General features: G+C 46.4%; 1 protein-coding gene across 4 annotated transcripts in view; it reads right to left on the bottom strand.

The window, feature by feature from the left end:
- The window catches only part of LOC141100067 (uncharacterized), a 56,566-nt gene that overhangs the window by 3,826 nt on the left and 33,339 nt on the right, over positions 1-19,401 (bottom strand). For all 4 annotated transcript variants that reach the window (XM_073588264.1, XM_073588263.1, XM_073588262.1 and 1 more), the window contains one exon: positions 4,520-4,636. In XM_073588264.1, the coding sequence (XP_073444365.1) occupies positions 4,520-4,636 (117 nt within the window). The remainder of the gene's footprint in view (positions 1-4,519; positions 4,637-19,401) is intronic.

Raw genomic sequence — 19,401 nt, 5'->3', positions numbered from 1 at the left:
TTGAATACTACTTGTAGGCACTGTAGCTACACTCCCAATGTGCAGATACTCACCTTAGGGCTCGCTCACACTTGCGTTGAAAGCCGATGAATGCAATTTATAAAAAAAAACAAAAAAAAACACTGCACTTATAGAGTAGCCACAGAAACCCAAGCCACTGAAACCCAAGTCCCTTGTAAATCAATTAAAATAAACCAATATAATCCTCACCTACCAGACATGACCATAATCCTCTGATGCCAATATCCCCCCTGTAAGAGTAAACAACCATTCCTCACCTCTCTAAGATAATCCAGTTGTCCCTTGATTAGTGTAGAGATGATACATCTAGTTTCCAGGCTGAAAGTTGGCATGATGCGAGAGTTCAGCCTGCCAACCAGCAAAGACACTGAGCTGCGCATAATAGCACAGCATGTGTGTCTTGCGGTGACATGGATAAGGTGAGCAGAGCACTTTGCCGATCAACTCTGTTCACCTCAATGACGTCACCGCTAGCTTCAGAACTTTCTCATGCCCTAGTGGTGATGTTAGTGAGGTGACCAGTTCATAGACTATGAAGTCCGCTCACCTTTCTCATGATACCATGATGCACGAATGCAGAGCTATGACACGCAGCTCAATGCATCTGGTGGCTGCCAGGCTGAAAGCTCACCGTGCCAGTGTTCAGCCTGGCAACTAGTTGCAGCAGAGCTAGACTGTGTGGGACAACTGGATTATCTTCTTGCTGGAGAGGTGAGGAATATGGTTATTTTGTTTACTCTTTTACAGGGGACAACGGCATCTGAGGATTACCTTCACGTCTGATAGGTGAGGATTATGTTGGTTTAACACTTTCTTTTACAGGAGACATGGGCTTCAGTGGATTAGATGTCAGGGTGAGTATTTGCTTTTTTTTTTTTTAAAGTTAATTGAAAGACATTGACGCCCGTTTTTTTTTTTTAAAGGACTTTATTCTGGGTGTTTTTTATTTTTTATGACTGACTTATAGATGCCTCTCCATTACTAACCTCTGGGCTTGATGTCAGCTGCTAATACAAAGCTGACATCAACCCCAATACTATTTACCCACTTTCCAACACACCAGGTGAGATTCTTTAGATTCGGTTTCTCAAAAGATGAAGTGTAGCTACCACAAATTACAGACCGCTACATTCTTTGTAGGTGTGAAAACTTGAAAAATCGGCAGTGTATCAAATACTTATTTTTCCCACCTGTATATTTTACTAGTTAGTCCAATTTATACCGACTCCACCAAAATGAACACCGACTGACTCCAACTCCACAGCCCTGGTGTACATACATATTTTGCACACATAATTTTACCATAATACCAACTACTGTGAATCCCTGTGCATACTATATAGTGTGCGGGAATAGGGACCAGAAAGGAAGACTAGACTACGCTTAGCAACCCTTTTACAATAGTGGACTGTGCTAATGCACAGTGTAGGTATAGGTTTGTACACTGTTCACAGTGTATTTGGTCACCAACATATTAACCTTTTAACTAGTTAACTGCTGCTGTCAAACTGACAGCGGCATTTAACAAGCACTTCCGGCCATAAATGTGCTCACCAGTGACCCGCATCATGTGATCGCGGGTCACCGGTGTGTTGGCATGACAACATTGAGTCTCCTGGAGACCTCTATGGTTGTCCGTGCCGGATTGCTGCAAGTGAAACCCAGGGGTCGGCGCTCATAGTAAGTGAGCAATTCTACTACATAGAGGTGATCTGACCATCGCCTGTATGTAGCAGGGCCGATTGGGTTGTGGCAGCTTCTAGTCTCCCATGGAGATTATTGAAGCATGCCAAAAAGCAAAAAGAAATAATTTTTATATTTTTAAAAACATAAGTTCAAATCACCCCTTCACCTTACTCAAAATAAAATAAAAACACACACATTTGGTATCGCCGCGTTCAGAATCGCCGGGTCAATAAAAAAAAAAATTAAAAAAAAAAAAAAAAAAAAAAAAAAGTTATTGCCCTGGGAATGACGGGAGCTAAAAATGAAAACGCAAAAATGAAAATACCTCCGGTCATGACGTGTGTGTGTGTGTGTGTGTGTAATTAACCAGATCGGTAAACACCGTAAATAGAAAAACAGCTGACAAGTGCTGGAAAAGAAAGGTGGGCTCAGCACCGCAGCCCACATCAAGGGGGGGGGGGGGGACCAGACATGCGGCGTACATGTAAGGCGCATGTCGTGAAGGGGTTAAACATGCAGCAATTATTTCTCAAAACAAAGGTACTTGGCCTTAGGGTGTGGAGGTCAAAGTCAATATCCAATACACTATATAGAGCAAGAAAGCAAGAGGGGCAAGGCGAAGGAGGAAACTCTCCATCAACAAAATGAACCTTAGCTGGACTGCAAAGGTTGGCACGATATAATGGCCTCAGGAAGCCCTGTACATGCAAATGTGAACCTCCCTTACAAAAATCCCCAACATAATGGGGACAGAAGCTAAATCAAAATAACCAATAAATATCACCTTACATGAGGGGGGGGGGGGGGGACTAACTATTTGATTATCCCAAAGACAACACAGATAATGTTGCAACTTTATACCCAATATATAGTATACAAAACACCAGTATGGATGTTTAAGGCTGGTCTGGGTGGGGATTCCACATGCCATAGGTGTGCTGCCGAGGGGGCAGACCTCCTGAACATGATGTGGACCTGCCTGCACTTGTGTGACAGGATAGAGAGGCCCTATATATGTTTGGAGGTGACAGGATATAGAGACCCCATTTCATGTAATCTAGGCTATGTGGATGAAACTTTTGCAGATGAACGGGAAAACAATTGCTGGACTTCTTTATGCAGCCGGGAAATTGATTGCCTTCCCCTGTGTGTAGAGAATTAACAAGGTCAATAATATTATGGAAAGTAATGTACATCGTAAACCCCTGGCTAAATGCCTTAGGATTAGAATCTTTTGAGAATTAGTTCTCCTAACCTAAATAATATAAAATTCTTCTAGGAGCATATAAATGGGATAATTTTAATGTGGTTCATTTTTAATTGCACCTAAAGAAATACATGGCTCTCTAAACATGCACGATTATTGTAATATTTGATGAAGGGAATGTTATTGGTCGACAATAAACTGGTCCCGAGGACTGGAGGTTGGCGTTGTAAGGCTATGTGCACACGCTGCGGATTTGTATCTGCGGAACCGCAGGTAAAATGACCTACGGTTTTACCTGCGGTTTTCCCCTGTGGTTTATCACCTCTACAATGGAGGAGATGGTAAATCGCAGCAGAATCTGCAGAAAAGTAGTGACATGTAGAGTTGAGCGACTTTGGTTGGATCGGGTTTCATGAAACAAAATTTGAGTCGGATGAAACTGGTCCGACTAGGGCAAAGGTCGGGAAAAAAAAAAAAAAAGGTCGGGAGTTTTGTCCGAAACCCAACCCCAATGCAAGTCAGTGGGGAAAAAAAGTCGGCATTGAGCGGATGACACTCATCCACTCAATGCCGACTTTTATTCCCCATTAACTTGCATTGGGGTCGGGTTTCGGACGAAACTCCCAACTTTTTTTTTTTTTTTTTTTTGCCCTAGTCGGACCAGTTTCATCTAACTCAAATTTTGTTTCATGAAACCCGATCCAACCAAAGTCGCTCAACTCTAGTGACATGTCAATTCTTTCTGCGGATTCAAAACCGCAGCTTTTCCGCAGTTAAAAATCTGCATCATGTGCACAGCAGATTGTAAATCACATAGATTTACATACTACTGTACACTGTCTGCAGAACTGCAGCAGCCGGATCCGCAGCAAAAACCGCAGCGTGTGCACATAGCCTAAAGCAGAGTTAGTCATTTCTGGTAAAACTCAACTGACATTTACTAGTTTTTGCGCTATGAAACCTGTGTTACTGAAAATTGTTTTGTTCAGGGTGGGTGGATGTTGAGTGCTATGCTCGTCTCTTTGTATTATTTTGGGTTACTCAATAACCCGATTTAAAACAAAACAGATAAAAACACTATTAGGTACCTTGAGAATATATAGAGACCAATTGCACACATCCATGTGTCACTACCCTGATAAGCTTTACATGACGGAACACCCTCTATACACCTCCAGATGAACCAGTATGATAATGGAGAAACGCATCAAGGTGGTGGCGATCTGGTAGCTATGAGGATTTTTTTTGTATTCTCATATTATTGTCCTTTATCTAGGAGTGGTGACCTTGGTAGAAAGATGGGACCCTGGTTATCTGCGATTTCCCTTCTTTGCCTGGGTCATTCACCCAGTTAGATTTTTTCACAAGCTTTAGGGCACTTTGTCTACAAGCTATAGTGTTAGATCTGTTCTCTTTGGGATAATCAATTGGCTATATGGAGAGTGTTAGTCCCACCCTATGTAAAGGGATATTTACGGTGATATTGCCCCCCACCAACAAGTTAGAGATTTTTATGTTCGGCATCAGAGTCCTACAGCTGGTTAGAATAATCTGCTATTTGCAGGATCATCGCACACGGTAGAAATAAGCCATTAAATCACTTACCTCCACTTTACAGGAACTGCAGCATGACTTTACTCTACAGCCAATATAGAGAATGGCGAGGCAGTGACCCCAGATCATAATCAGCAAGCTCATATAGACCAGACAACTTTGCAATAGCTGGAAAGGAGAGGAAAAACAAAAACTATGAGAAAAGTCTTAGCTGCTTTCTGAAACATGACATAAAAAATGGCTATTGATGTTGATAGTGAAGGACAGTAGATATTTTTTTTTTTTTTAACCGTCTTTATTGAGTGTAATACAAAGTATACATATAGTGTCCAATAACATAACAGAAGAACATTTATGCAATATTATTAACATTAGACGGCATTTTTTCCCCAAATATAACCCTCCCCCCCGCCTCTCCCCGGACAGTATATTTTTGTTGTTTGTAAAATCTATGGGCAATCACTATGTATAGTAGCTATGTACATACCACTGCCATATAGCAGGAAAAAGTTATGTGAGGTTATGGAATTATTTAAGCGAGATACGGGATTACCATTACCCATTATTGGTGATTTCAATAATGTTATAGAAGAGGGGTGGGGTAGACAAACAGAGTGCAGGTAAAAGCATTAGGAAATTGACGGCATTTGGGAATTATATTAAAGAGATTGGAATGACGGACCTGTGGAGGGTGAGAAATGAGAATGTGGAGGGGGGGGCGTGGCTATGCCGTGAGAGGGAGAGGACGCTGGTGAGGAGAGCTCCGCATAATCCTGCCATATCCTGGTCCCTAGACCTTTTTCTGGCGGTTCACCTGCTGCTGGCTGGACCTCCCTCGGACGCTGGGACCCCTTGGGCGCTTTGTGGCAGGTCGGGAGACGGATCCTGAGAGCGGGCGACGGGGGAGATAAGAGTGGGCGGCTGGTTCTCCCACGAGGCGGTGGCCATCTTGGGCGCGCAGCTCAACTGCTGAGAGCTGCAGCGCCGGCTTCCCACTGCTGCACCGCCGCCGGGGAGAGAGGAGATTTGATTGACAATCCGGGGGAGCGCGAGGTGAGTGCCCTGGGAAACAGGCCCCTGCGCGGTATCCCTCTCTGCCCATCCACTCACTGCCGGCTGGCGCCATTATTAAGGGAGGCTTTGTGCACCCTCCCCCACTGCAGCTGCCTCTGTTGGACCCCCTCCCCGGACCATAAAGATCATCTGGACTGTACCTAGCTGCTGCCCTGGTAATCCCTCAAATGTCCCTCTGTAGCTTGATTCACAATTAACTGTTACCAGCCCGCTGTGATACCCATCTGTAGTGGGCAATACCTGGATTGCACACCTTAATTTGTTTTATCAGCCGCACTGCAGACAATCATGAGCCGACTTAAGGGGCCGGGAGCGGCGGAAAAATTAAAGGAGTTTGCTAGACCTGACCCCGCTGAAAGTGCGCGGCACAGTAGGAGCACATCCTCTCAAGTTCAACGCAAAAATCGCCCTTCTGGGGGAGAGGAGGAGACGGATCAGGAAGAATTGACCCTTAAACAAGCGTCTGCGCAGTTGATGCAGGCTCTCTCATTGACCAGGACATCCCTGACAGAGAAAATTGAGGATGTTTATACGGAGGTGGGGAGACTCCGTCAGGATATGCAGGCCATGAAGGGACGCATTACGGAGGTGGAAACGAGGGTGTCCAGGGTGGAAGATACCATTACACCTATGGAGGCTAAATTAACGAAGGTGGCGGGCTCCATGAATGCCTGGAAGCAAAAGGCGGATGATTTAGAAAACAGAATGCGCAGGAATAATATACGTATAGTTGGGCTGCCTGAGCGCTCGGAGGGTCAGCATCCTGAGCAGTTTCTAGAGGATTGGCTTAAGACCTCCTTAGGGGACGAATTCTCCTCATTCGCCGTTGAAAGAGCTCACAGGGTCCCTACCAGACCCCTGCCTCCAGGGGCCCCACCTCGACCATTCCTGGCATGCCTGCTCAACTGCAAGGACAGAGACACCATCTTACGCCTGGCGCGCCTGAAAAGTCCTATTAAATTCAATAATGTTGTCATTTCCATCTTTCCGGACTTCTCCGTGGAGCTGCAGAAACAGCGGGCGCAGTTCTTCGAGGTCAAGAAGCGGCTCAGAGACAGGAACATTGTATATTCTATGATATATCCAGCCCGGCTCCGAGTTGTCCATGAGGGTTCTTCTGTATTTTTTACGGATCCGGCGGAGGCGACTGAATGGCTGCGGTCCCTTGGGGGATCCCCGGCGAGGGAGTCCCAATGCGGCGACTTATTTCGGATCCTTTCAACCAAAGGTCTAATTGGAGCTCTCCCGGCGAGTTCTCAGATACCAGCTATACCGGACACTGTGCTCAGTGATGGTATCCCCTTATTCATTTTCTGTTGGGGGCGTAAGACTGTACGCCTATGTTACTAGGTTCCTGCATTGCTTTTACTTTTTCTTTTTTAAAATTTTTTTTTATGTTTGTTGTTGTTTAGATAGAGGCTGCAGCCTACGTCAAATTCTGCTATCTGTGTGGACTCTCTGCACCTGGCTTGGGCGCCATTATACACCATATTTGAATGGATGGTAATGGGTTCTGAGCTGATTTGTATGACCTGGAATGTGAGGGGCATAAAAATCCCTCGCAAGAAAATTAAGGTATTCTCACAGGTCAGACATTGCCGTCCTCACATATTGGCCCTAGTGGAGACGCACCTGACCAGGGATACAGTTCGGTGGGTGCAGAAGCCGTGGGTGCAATGGTTTATGCAGTCTTTTCACACCAGCTACTCAAGGGGAGTTTCTCTGTTAATTCATAAGGATGTTCGGTGGGAGGTCAGGGAAGCCCGGAGAGACCCAGAGGGACGATTTGTTTGTTTGTTCATGCTCTGATTGACTCTCGGAAATATGTCATCCTTTGTATTTACAATCCCCCTCCGGCTAATATATCAATTCTCCAGAGGGCATTGAGCTTCGCTTTAAGTTACCCAGACGCACAGGTCATCTGTATGGGAGATTTTAATCTGGTCATGTATAGCCATCTTGATAAATTGAGGCTGGGTGATGGAGTACAGGGTGGGGTTCACCCCCCCCCGGGCTCATCCCAACTGTCACAATTCATGGCGGGTAGTGGGTGGCTAGATCTATGGAGAGTGCACCATCCAGAGACGAGGGAATACACTTGCCATTCCTCCACTAAACGCTCTCTGTCTCGCATAGACTACATTTTTGGATAAAGCGGTTTGGCGGCGTGGGTGGAGGACATTAAACACGGGAGCAGGGGAGTTTCGGATCATAGTCCAGTCATTCTCAAACTTAAATATGGGCCATTGACTAACAGAATGGCATGGAAGCTGAACCCTTTTTGGCTGAAGTTGATAACACCCCCTGATAGAACAATAGATCAGCTACGTTGCTTCGTCTCGTCCCACCCCGAAATATTAATGTATTTTGGGATGCTCTTAAAGCCTATTTACGGGGTTGTTTATCCTCTACAATTTCTCACATTAAGCGAGTGAGATCGGAGGAGGATGGCGAGATGGAGCGACGTCTGAAAGACTCGGAGGCAGCCTATATATCGGATCAATCTAACAGTAATAGGATAGAATGGCTGACCGCTCAAAGGTTATATGCTCAATACACGGACACCAAGACGAAACGTAAATTATTTTTTGCCCGGCAGTCTTATTTTGAGATGGGGAATCAGGCGAGTAAGTTTCTGGCCTACTTAGTACGACAGCACAATGCAACCAACACAATTCTACAGATCCGTGATTCAGATGGTACGTTGGTCTCCTCAACTGAGGAGATACTAAAGTGCTTTTCTGACTATTATGGCTCATTGTACAATTCTAAGACAGATGTGGATGGCCCAGAGTGTTTGGACTATTTGTTAGATATAGAGTTTCCCACGCTAAGTCCTTCCCAACAGGCCTATATGGATGTTGAGTTTACTCTGGAGGAGGTAGAGGATGCCATACAAGGCATGGCCTCCGGAAAGGCCCCTGGGCCGGATGGATTCCCTGTGGAGTTATATAGAAAATATCAAGATATACTGGCGCCTCTTTTGTTGACAGTGTTTCGTGGGATTTGGGAGGGGGGGATGCATGCCGGAGGTCTTTTTATGAGGCCAATATAATAGTTCTAAAAAAGGAGGGGAAGGACCCTTTGGATTGTGGATCGTATAGGCCTATATCACTAGTAAATGTGGATTATAAAAGTTTTACAAAAATTTTAGCCAAAAGAGTAAATACCGTTATATTGGATCTTGTACACCCTGATCAGACGGGTTTTATGCCGGGTAAGAGCACTTCCACAAATATCAGACGTGTCCAGTCAGTGGCCCAATATAGTTCTCTGGTATCGGATAATGAATGGGCATTGGCATCACTAGATGCGGCCAAGGCCTTTGACTCACTTGAATGGCCTTTTCTCTGTGCATGTTTGCAGAGATATGGATTTGGCGAAAGATTCCAAAACTGGGTCAATGTCTTATACATGACATCGATGACTGGGTCATCGTAAATAGCTCCATATCTGAATCATTTTCATTGCATAGGGGAACCCGTCAGGGGTGTCCTCTTTCCCCGGCCCTTGTTCTCGCTATTGAGGCGCTGGCAATTCGTATAAGACTATCCCCTGATATCGCTGGTATAGAGATAGTGGGTCGGACGGATACCATAGGCTTACACGCTGATGATATGGTGATATCTATGGACAAAGCAGAGGAAACCCTGACAAGAGTGATTATTACCATAAATAAATTTAGTAAATATTCTGGCCTTTACATAAATTGGGATAAATCTGCTTTGATGCCTCTTTCCCATGCTCCAATGCCACGACTTGAGACTCTCTCCCTGCTGCCCATCGTGACTAGTTTCAAATATTTGGGGGTTCATATCTCTAAGGGCAGTAAATTTGATCTACAACTCAATATACAACCACTGCTGGAGAAGGTCAGGGGTAAATTTGCGAGCTGGGGTAAGCTTCCATTGTCTGTAGCCGGACATATTAATTTAATTAAAATGATATTACTCCCCAAGCTTAACTACTTTCTTCAACATAGTGCGGTGGTGGTGCCCAAATCCTTTTTTGCTCATTTAAATTCCCAAATCACATCCTTTATTGGGGGAAAGCCAGGCCTAAACTAAAGTTGACCACTCTACAGAGACCCAAGAGGGGAGGGGGGGCAGCATTACCCAATTTCTTTTTATATTATCTAGCTGGACAGGCCAAGGCCTTAAGTACATGGATGCCTGGAGGCCACCTCCCGAATTCTGAGAGTCATCTTCTTCATGCTGCAGGGACTAGTTGCCCACTAGGTATTTTAGAAATTAGGAAAATAAATGTCCCGAGACTGCTGCCTCTGCTCCGTCTGGCACGATCAATATGGAGACAGATTAAGGGGGTGGTTGGATTTGGCGATGTTATAGCTGAAATGCCCCTGTGGAATAATGACTACCTCCCGATGCTGCGTGAACATCCGTCTGCCGAGTTCTGGGTTCAATACGGTGTCTCTCTACGATGGGTGATCTATACGATCATGGTACTTTAATATCCTTTGAGCAATTACAAGTCAATCGCGGTGTCCCGAGAGCCCAGTTTTTCCGTTATCTACAACTAAGGTCAGCTTTTCAATCGCATATGAGAAATTTAGATATGAGTGATGCCATTTCGTCTCTGCCCTTGATAGGGATCCTCAAGTCACAGGGCCCTCAAGGTCTCATCTCCTCTCTATATACATATATGTTGTCAGTGGGGACAGAATGTGCCATAGACTCCGTTAAGAAATGGGAGAGGCTCATTCCTGATACACGGGATGAGGAATGGGAAGAAATTCTGGAGTCACCAATCTGGGTGTCTCCGTCTGCCAACAACAGGATGATACAATTGTATATTATTAATCATATTTGACCCCAATTCGACTCTTTAAGATGTGCCGATATCCGTCATCGGGATGTTTGAGATGTCATTCAATGGATGCAGACTTTATTCATATGATCTGGTGCTGTCCTGTTGTTGTGCAATTCTGGAGAGGGGTGACGTCGTTATTAACATCCTTGCTACAAACGCCTGTTCCCCTCGAACCGCTGATATGTCTGTTTGGAGTGTGGGATGAGGAGACGTGGGGTCATTATGTTGGGATTTTTTTACGGGAGACACTGTTCATGGCACGAAAGATACTGGCACTACGATGGATGGGGAATTCACCTCCTTCTCTTGGGTCCTGGATCACTCTCGTAAATTCGATTATCCCATATGAAAGGACACTATCAGAATAGAGGGTGCCCAGGTAAATTTAAAAAGATTTGGGAGAGATGGAACTCCTCTCACTTTACCTTGCAGAGCGGAGATGTCGCACAATAAACTGCTTGCTATATAGAAGTAGGCTGCAGAATAGTTAATGTTTTAGTAGATGTCGGTAGAGTTTAGAAGCCAGGCAGGTTCTATTATTGGTACAATAACATAACACCATTGTGATTCAATTGATATTATGTCTGCTTTATTTACATACAGTTGATGCACATATTATGCCTCATGTCTTCATGCTAATTGTACATATCTATTTTGTACTAGGTTTAACATTTTGCACTGAATGTATGTATTGTAAAACTGCTTATGGTTTAATAAACGAGTTTAAAAAAAAAAAAAAAAAAAATAATGAGAATGTGGTGTGCTACTCTTGCTATTCTGCGACGCATGGGTCTCTCTCACGAATAGATATGGCACTGGGAAATGAGCTAACGACACAAATGGTCTGTGGAGTGGAATACCTCCCAAGGGTGATTTCGGACCATAAGCTTACAGAATTGTCCATTAGACGGATGGGAGGGGGGGGAGATTGGAAAGGGAGGTGGAAGTTGAACCCAGTGTGGCTGGAATATATTGATATGAATATTATAAAGGAAGAATTGGAAGAGTATTGGCAGATTAATGAAGGGAGTGCTGATAGTCCGGTGGTGTGGGACGCTATGAAAGCGGTCCTATGGGGTCTTTTGTTTCAAGAGATTTCCAGGTGTAAGTCGAAATCTCAGCTAGAAGACAGGAAAATAGAAACCTTGGAGAGGGATATGGTACTGGACCCGTTAGCAGAAAATCAGAGTAGGCTAAGGGGTGCACAGGAAGAGGTTAAGGTGTATTTGAGGAAAGCAGAGAGGAAGAGGGCCTTCCAGAAAACGCAGTTTTATGATGGTGAAAAAGTGGGGCATCTGTTGTCAGTGGTGTTAGCGGCGCAGAGGGAATCATCTTATGAATATAAATTGAAGACTGATGAGGGAAGGGAGGTGGGGAACACGGAGGGATCGGGGGGACTCATTTGGGGACATAGAGGTTTTTCTTCAGGAGGCAGGGCTCCTGAGTAATAAAGACAGTGATAGGGGGAGACTGGAGTTGCCCTTAACAAAAGAGGAGATTGAAATGGCTATTATATCTATGTCTAATAATAGGTCCCCGGGGGCAGATGGTGTCCGGAGTGAAATGTACAAACAATTAATTGAGATGGTAACACCCAGACTGCAAAAGGGTTTTGAAGAGGTTCTTCGGGAGGGTGAATTACCAGCATCCATGAGGGAGGCGGTGGTGGTGGTCATGCCGAAAGAGGGAAGAGATACGGGGTTGGCAGAATCTTATAGGCCCATCTCGTTGCTGACGGTGGATATAAAGATTTTGGCTAGCCGTTTGGAGAGTGTGGTTCAGGATCTTGTCCATCCGGAGCAATCCGGATTTATGCCAAAAAAACCCACCATGGTTACTTACCGGTAGCCGGTTTTTCCCGGAACCCATGACAGCACCACCTGAGAGAGGGATACGCCCCGCCAGGACAGGAACCTACTAAGACATAAGGGGCGGCACCTCTCCCCCGCTTCAGTTGGGTTACAGAGCATTGAGAGGACTTCCCGGTTAGTTATATGTTTAATCCAACACCACAATCACTCAAAACACCCTACTAATTGTGCACACCCATACAGTGAAAAAGGGGGAGGAATGTACGGGTGCTGTCATGGGTTCCGGAAAAAACCGGCTACCGGTAAGTAACCATGGTGGTTTTCCCTTCACCTATGACAGCACCACCTGAGAGATTTTTGGAGACTTCGAAACACCTTAGGGAGGGACCACCGCTTGCAGCACCCTTCTACCAAAGGTTAAGTCAGCATAGGAGGATAGATTTAATCTATAGTGCTTAAAGAAGGTTGAAGGTGAGGCCCAGGTAGCGGCCTTACAAATCTGTTCGATTGATACCTCTGCCTTTTCAGCCCAGGAGGTCGCCACGGCTCTGGTGGAATGAGCCTTGATGCCGTCAGGAATCGGGATACCACTAGCTGAATAGGCTACACTAATGGCTTCCCTAATCCATCTAGCAATAGTCCCTTTTGAAACCCCATAGCCTTTCCTGGCACCCTGAAAAGCTACGAATAGGGACTGTGACCTCCTCCACTGGCTAGTGGCAGATATATATTCTACAAGAGCTCTTTTAACATCCAGACTATGGAATTTTTCCTCCCCCAGATTTTTTGGATTTTCGCAAAAGGATGGAAGGACAATTTCCTGACCCCGATGGAAATCTGATACTACCTTGGGCAGATAACTGGGGTCTGTTCTTAACACTACCCTATCCTGAAAAGCTTGCGTAAAAGGAGGATTTACTGAGAGAGCCAGTAAGTCGCTTATCCTGCGGGCTGATGTGAGGGCTACTAACAGGATCGTTTTTAGGGTCAAAAACTTTAGGGGTAGCTGATGTAATGGCTCATACGGATCTTTTGTAAGGGCTTCTAACACCAGGTTTAAATCCCAGGGGGCTATTCTGGGTATTGGAATAGGCCTAGCTCTGTGGCAGGATTTAATAAATCTGGCTATCCACCTATCTGATGCCAGTTTGCAATTGTAGAGCGCCCCTAGTGCCGACACCTGAACCTTAAGTGTGTTTACTGCTAACCCCATCTGCAACCCAGATTGTAAGAACTCTAGGATGGCACTAATCGGGGGTTCTTTTCCTAACGGCTTACCCAAGAACTGTAGGAACTTATCCCATGTTCTGCCGTAGATGTTAGGCCTCTTTCACACTTCCGTTTTTTACAATCAGTCACAATCCGCCAGGTTTTGAAAAAGAAACGGATCCTCAATTTTTTTTTGAGGATCCGTTTTTTTCCCATTGACTTGCATTAATGGCGGATTGTGACGGATTGCTGTCCATTGCATCCGTTTTTTGTGAGGATCCGCCAAAAGTTGCTGTCCGTCACCATCCTCAAAGATTTCAAAACGGAGCTTGTAACGTTTTTTTCTCTGGTGGATCCTGCAGACACTGCTTTAACCCGAATTTCTTTCTGGGTGCCGGACAAAACAAGAAAAAAAAATTCACTCTCTCTCGCCAGCGATTCCTTTAAATTTCTTCATTTTCAGGATCCGTCTGAAAACGGATCCTGTGCCATCCGTTCACGTCAGTTGAGAACGGATCCGCTTGTCCGCCTTTTTGGCGGATTATAACTGATGCAAAAAACTGAAGTGTGAAAGAGGCCCTAGTAGTCACCGGTTTCCTGCTTTTTAGCAGAGTGGCCACCAGCCCAGGGGAGAACCCCCTATCCATTAAAAGCGACCTTTCAAATTCCACGCCGTCAGATGGAATCCTTTGACCTGAGCGTGCAATATTGGACCCTGAGCTAGTAGGTCCGGGATTTCTGGCAGAACCCATGGATCGGAGAGGGACATCTTCCGTAGCAGAGCGAACCAGGGCCTTTTTGGCCAAAATGGAGCTATTAGAATCACCCTGGCTTGATCGTTTCTGATTTTTCTTACCACAGTTGGGATCAGAGCTACAGGGGGGGGGGGGGGGAACGCGTAAGCCAGTCTGAAGTTCCACTGGATGTGCAACGAGTCCACTGCCCATGGATTTTCCCTCGGGTTTAGAGAGCAGAACCTTTCTGTTTGCCTGTTGTGCTTGTTTGCAAAGAGGTCTATCACCGGTTCCCCCCAAAGCTGAGTTATGTTTTGAAAGATGGACCGGTTTAGCGCCCATTCTCCTTGCCTCAGGGTATTGCGACTCAGGAAATCTGCCTCTGTTTTCTGCCCCTTTTATGTGTAGGGCTGTCACGGAGTGTAGGTGTTCCTCTGCACTGCTCAGAATGTCTGTTGCTGCTTCCATTAAGGAGTGTGATCTTGTCCCTCCTTGGTGGTTGATGTATGCCACTGCTACCTTGTTGTCTGACATGATGCGTACATCTCGACCCTGGAGTAGCGGAATGAAGTGGCTTAGGGCCTTGCCCACTGCCCACAGTTCTCTCAGGTTGGAGGATGCCTTCCTTTCTTGAGGTGTCCAGGAACCCTGACCTATGAGGCCCCTTAGGTGTGCCCCCCACCCCAAGGAGCTTGCATCTGTTAAAATTATATCTGTCGCCTGTCTGTCCCATGGTATTCCTAAGGTCAGATTTGTCTCGTTCAACCACCAGTTGAGAGAGTCTCTGGTTTTTAAGGAAAGCTCCAGCTTTCCTTCCAAACGCCCTCTTAGCGATCTTTGTGCTCTTAGTATCTCCCCCTGGAGTTGCCAGGTGTGAAATTGAGCCCACCTGACCGCCGGAATACAGGATGTTAGGGTACCTAGTAGGGACATTGCTTTTCTTAATGTCATACATGGTTGGTTCCGGCCCGCCAAGGCCAGATTTCGCACCTTCTCTATCTTGGACTCTGGGAGCAGACACTCTTGCCTTTCTGAGTCCAGTATAAATCCTAGGAAGGTCTGTTTCTTTAGGGGTTGTAATTTTGATTTTTTGAAATTGACTATCCACCCTAACTCTTGCAAGGTGTTGATCACCCGAGTCAACTGTGCTGTACAGTGGTCCTCTGAACTGCCCACTATAAGAAAATCGTCCAGGTATGGTATTATGACCGTATCGTGAATCCGGAGAAAAGCTGTCACTTCCGCTATGACCTTGGTGAAGACCCTCGGGGCTATGGATATGCCAAACGGAAGAGCCCTGAACTGAAAGTGCCTTAGTGTGCCCTGAATATAAAGCGCTACCCTCAGGTATTTCTGGTAATCTGGATGATAGGGATGTGGTAATACGCATCCTTTAAATCGACTACGGCCATGAAGCAATCTTGATGTAGCAGCTTCACTGCCGTAGTTACCGATTCCATCCTGAAGGTCGTGTTCCTTATCCATAGATTGAGGCGTCTGAGATTTATGATTGTCCTGAACGACTGATCCGGTTTTTTTATTAGAAAAAGGGGTGAATAAAACCCCTTTCCTTCCTGTAAGCGTGGCACCTCGGACAGTACCCGCTTGTCTATCAGGCTCAGGATTTCTGTTTCTAAGGCCAGTTGTTCTTCGATCATCTTCCTGATAGGTGTGATGACGACCACGGGTTTTGGCTGACGAATAAAGGGGATTTTCAGGTCTTTTAGGATGCTCAGAATCCAGGTATTGGAGGAGATCTTTTCCCAGGCCTGGAAAAAGAGTGCCAATCTCCCTCCTACTGGAATACTGGCGTCATTGTGGTGACTTTTTTGAGGTGGAGGTGCCTCCACCAAACAAACCCTGATTCTTTCTTCCTTTTATCCTCCCATCTTCTTCTGTCAGCGGGAGGACGCCCTCTATTGAATCTCCCCCTCCGAAAGGGCTGTCTCCTCTGATCCATAGGGAATCTGGGGAAGCCTTTTTTCTTATCGCCTGCTTACTCCAGAATATCGTCCAAGTTCTTGCTGAACAGGAATCGACCATCGCAGGGGAGAGAGCACAATTTGGCCTTGGACTGAAGGTCACCCGGACAGCCCTTAAGCCATAACGCGCGTCTAGCAGCATTTGATAGTGACGCTGCTCTGGCTGTCAATCGCATAGAGTCCGCCGAGGTATCTGCCAAAAAAGCCGCTGCCCCGTGCAAGAGATACATGTCTGATAAGATCTTCTCTCTTGGGACCCTTGACGCCAGCTTCTCTTCTAACTGCTGCAGCCAGATCATGAGGGAGCGTGCCGTGCAGGTGCCCGCTATCGCCGGCTTTAGACCTCCTGCTGTCGCTTCCCATGCGTGCCTCAAATATGAGTCCGCTTTTTTGTCCAGCGGGTCTCTAAGAACCCCTGCGTCTTCCAAGGGCAGGGCCGACCTTTTGGAAGACCTGGACACCGCTGCATCTATTTTTGGGACTTTGTCACATATCTCTGTATCCTTGTATTCAAAGGGGTATCGTATCGGATGGAAGGGCCCCCGATTTTTCAGGCTTTTTCCACTCTCTCAATAAGCGCCTGGATTTTCGCGTTTACTGGAAAGGTTCGTTTTTTCCTCTCCTGAAGCCCCCCAAACATGACGTCCTCTAGGGTTTTAGCCGCCCTTTCTTCCTGTAGGCCCATTGTGGTTCTAATGGCCTTTAGGAGGGCATCTGTATCTTCTACAGGGAAACATGGCTTACCCCCTGTGTCACTATCTGAGGAGGATGATTTTTCCGCCTGAGATGATACTGACGCGGAATCTGAGGGGGAACTAGGGAAATCCTTCCTGCTTTTTTTTCCCCTTTTTTCAATAAGGACTTAATTGAGCCTTCCATTTCTGACCTGAGGGCAGATATTAGATTGGCTGCGAAACTAGGCGCTTCCTCCGCCATAGTCCGCTGAATGCACGAAGCACAGAGATCTTTTTGCCAGTCTCTTGCTAGGGGAGATTTACATATAGCACAATCCCTATTGTTCTTCTTGCTTCCCGCTTTTCTGGGCTTTTCCTACAGGGTGAAGCATACAATAGAAAACCTCTATTAATATACTGCTAACATTCACGAAGATCACTCACCACCCGTAAATCAAGGGTACCGGACTTGGAGGCTGCGTCGGAGCACCTGACCCGCGCTGTTTGGACCTTGAGGAGTGCCCCGACCTGCGGCTGGGGCGACTGCTGCTTGAATGGCTTCCATGCTTTCTGCCAGAGGGCTGTGAGGGAGGCAGGGACGCTGAACGTTCCTGCTCGGACTCCATTTTGCACCGCCGATCTACAGCTGTCTTCCTCCTTCTAAATTGCATGCCTCCGCCTGGTGAGCGTCTTCCTCCCCTCCCCCCTGCAACCGGCGGCCCAGCGCTTCAGAAAGCCGGCGTCGCACCCGGCGCCATTACACCGTCGCCTTCTGCTGACGTCAGCCGGCGCACCCAGCATTCCAAGCGCCGCTGACGTCACCGGCCGGAAGACGCCAGCGTCTCTCCCCTACCACGGGGATCGAGATGCGGCGTGCGCGAGGGGAGGGTGGCGCGGTGGGGGCTTCCCGGAGCCACCGGGATCCCATCCACACCCGCACGAACCCGGAGCCCCAGGGACTGCGCTTCCAGGACCCGACGGCCGGCGCTACAGGTATGCTACCTGTTCTTCCCACGCCGGGACGGGCCTGGGTCTTTATCTTTCTCTTCGCCCATGACAGGCACCGCCACAGTGGGATTCCTTCCAGGACAGGAACCCAACTGAAGCGGGGGAGAGGTGCCGCCCCTTATGTCTCAGTAGGTTCCTGTCCTGGCGGGGCGGATCCCTCTCTCAGGTGGTGCTGTCATGGGTGAAGGGAAAAGTCTACAGCGATTAATTTGCGTAGACTTTTTCTGAAATTGGGTAGACTTTCTGAAATTGCAGCTGCCGTCGGACAATAGGGGCAGTAAGGTTGTGGTATCATTGGACGCGCGTAAAGCGTTTGGTAGTGTTGAGTGGCAGTATCTTTGGAGGGTGTTGGAACGCTTTGGTTTTGGGCCGACCTTAATTTCATGGATACGGTTGCTATATACTTCACCGACCGCTAGGGTCAGAGTTAACGGGCAAATGTCTGGGAGTTTTGCGCTTCATAGGGGGACTAGGCAGGGGTGTCTGCTGTCCCCGCTACTTTTTTGCTTTGGCAGTGGAGCCCCTGACGCAGACTATTAGGAGGATGGCTTCGGTTATAGGGTGCAGATATGGCTTGGTAGAGGAAAAAGTGTCATTGTATGCAGGTGATGTTTTGCTTTTTTTGGAGGATTTCGGAGAGTCGTTGTTTAGAGCAATGGAAATTATCAAAACATTTGGGTCTATATCGGGATTAGAAATTACCTGGGAAAAATCCAGTGTCATGGCTGTAGATGATTGTGTTGTTGATTTGCCAGTGTCGGGGGAGGGTAGTAGGTTGGCAGTGGTGCTACAGTTTAAATACCTGGGCATTCAGGTGGCACTTCCGATTTCAAGCTATGCAGATTTGAATCTTATTCCACTGCGGAGTAAGTTTAGGAGTAAAGTAGGAATGTCACTCCACAACTCATATGAAAAAGCCCATGCAAATGCTAACAATTACTATGCACCCTCTCTCAAGAGATGGGAATCCTGCAACAGCTTTGCTCCCTGAACATGTGCTAAATAGGTCTCTCCTCAATTTATAGCTATTCATTTACAGCTACTCAGGATACGTTATATTTATCTTTAAGAAACAACAGTAACTATTAACTTCATTATAGGTTATAAACACTACTGTTAAGTGTTTAGTTATCCCCTTTCCCTCCAATACTTTCCATTGTACTGTTCCCGTACAGCAACTTCTTTCTACTATATCCTCCCCTAACCCATCCATTCTATTTTATTGACAAAAATGTTCAATAAAGTTATATGAAAAAGGAGTAAAGTAGGGGCATAATGTAAACTGTATCTTTCAGTAGTGGGAAGAATTAATCTGATTAAGATGATTTTGATGCCCCAACTGCTATACTTCTTGCAAAATGCCCCTATCTGGTTCCCTGGGCGGTGGTTTTGTACTATTGACTCTATATTTAGGGATCTTGTGTGGGAAAAAAAAGCAGCCAAGGATCACACTTGAGATATTGCAGAGGCCCAAGGATGGAGGTGGACTGGCGCTTCCGAACCCTTGGATTTACTATTTAGCTGCTCAGGGCCAACAGATGAGGGGGTGGAGGGTTGTGTCTGGGGTGGTTCATTACAAAGGGTCTTGGTTCAGGTGATGGGGAGGGATCC

This window comes from Dendrobates tinctorius, unplaced genomic scaffold (genome assembly GCF_039654945.1).
Source record: "Dendrobates tinctorius isolate UK_male_01 unplaced genomic scaffold, ASM3965494v1 ptg000103l, whole genome shotgun sequence".
Taxonomy (NCBI): domain Eukaryota; kingdom Metazoa; phylum Chordata; class Amphibia; order Anura; family Dendrobatidae; genus Dendrobates; species Dendrobates tinctorius.
This window is presented reverse-complemented; position numbering and strand designations above follow the sequence as displayed.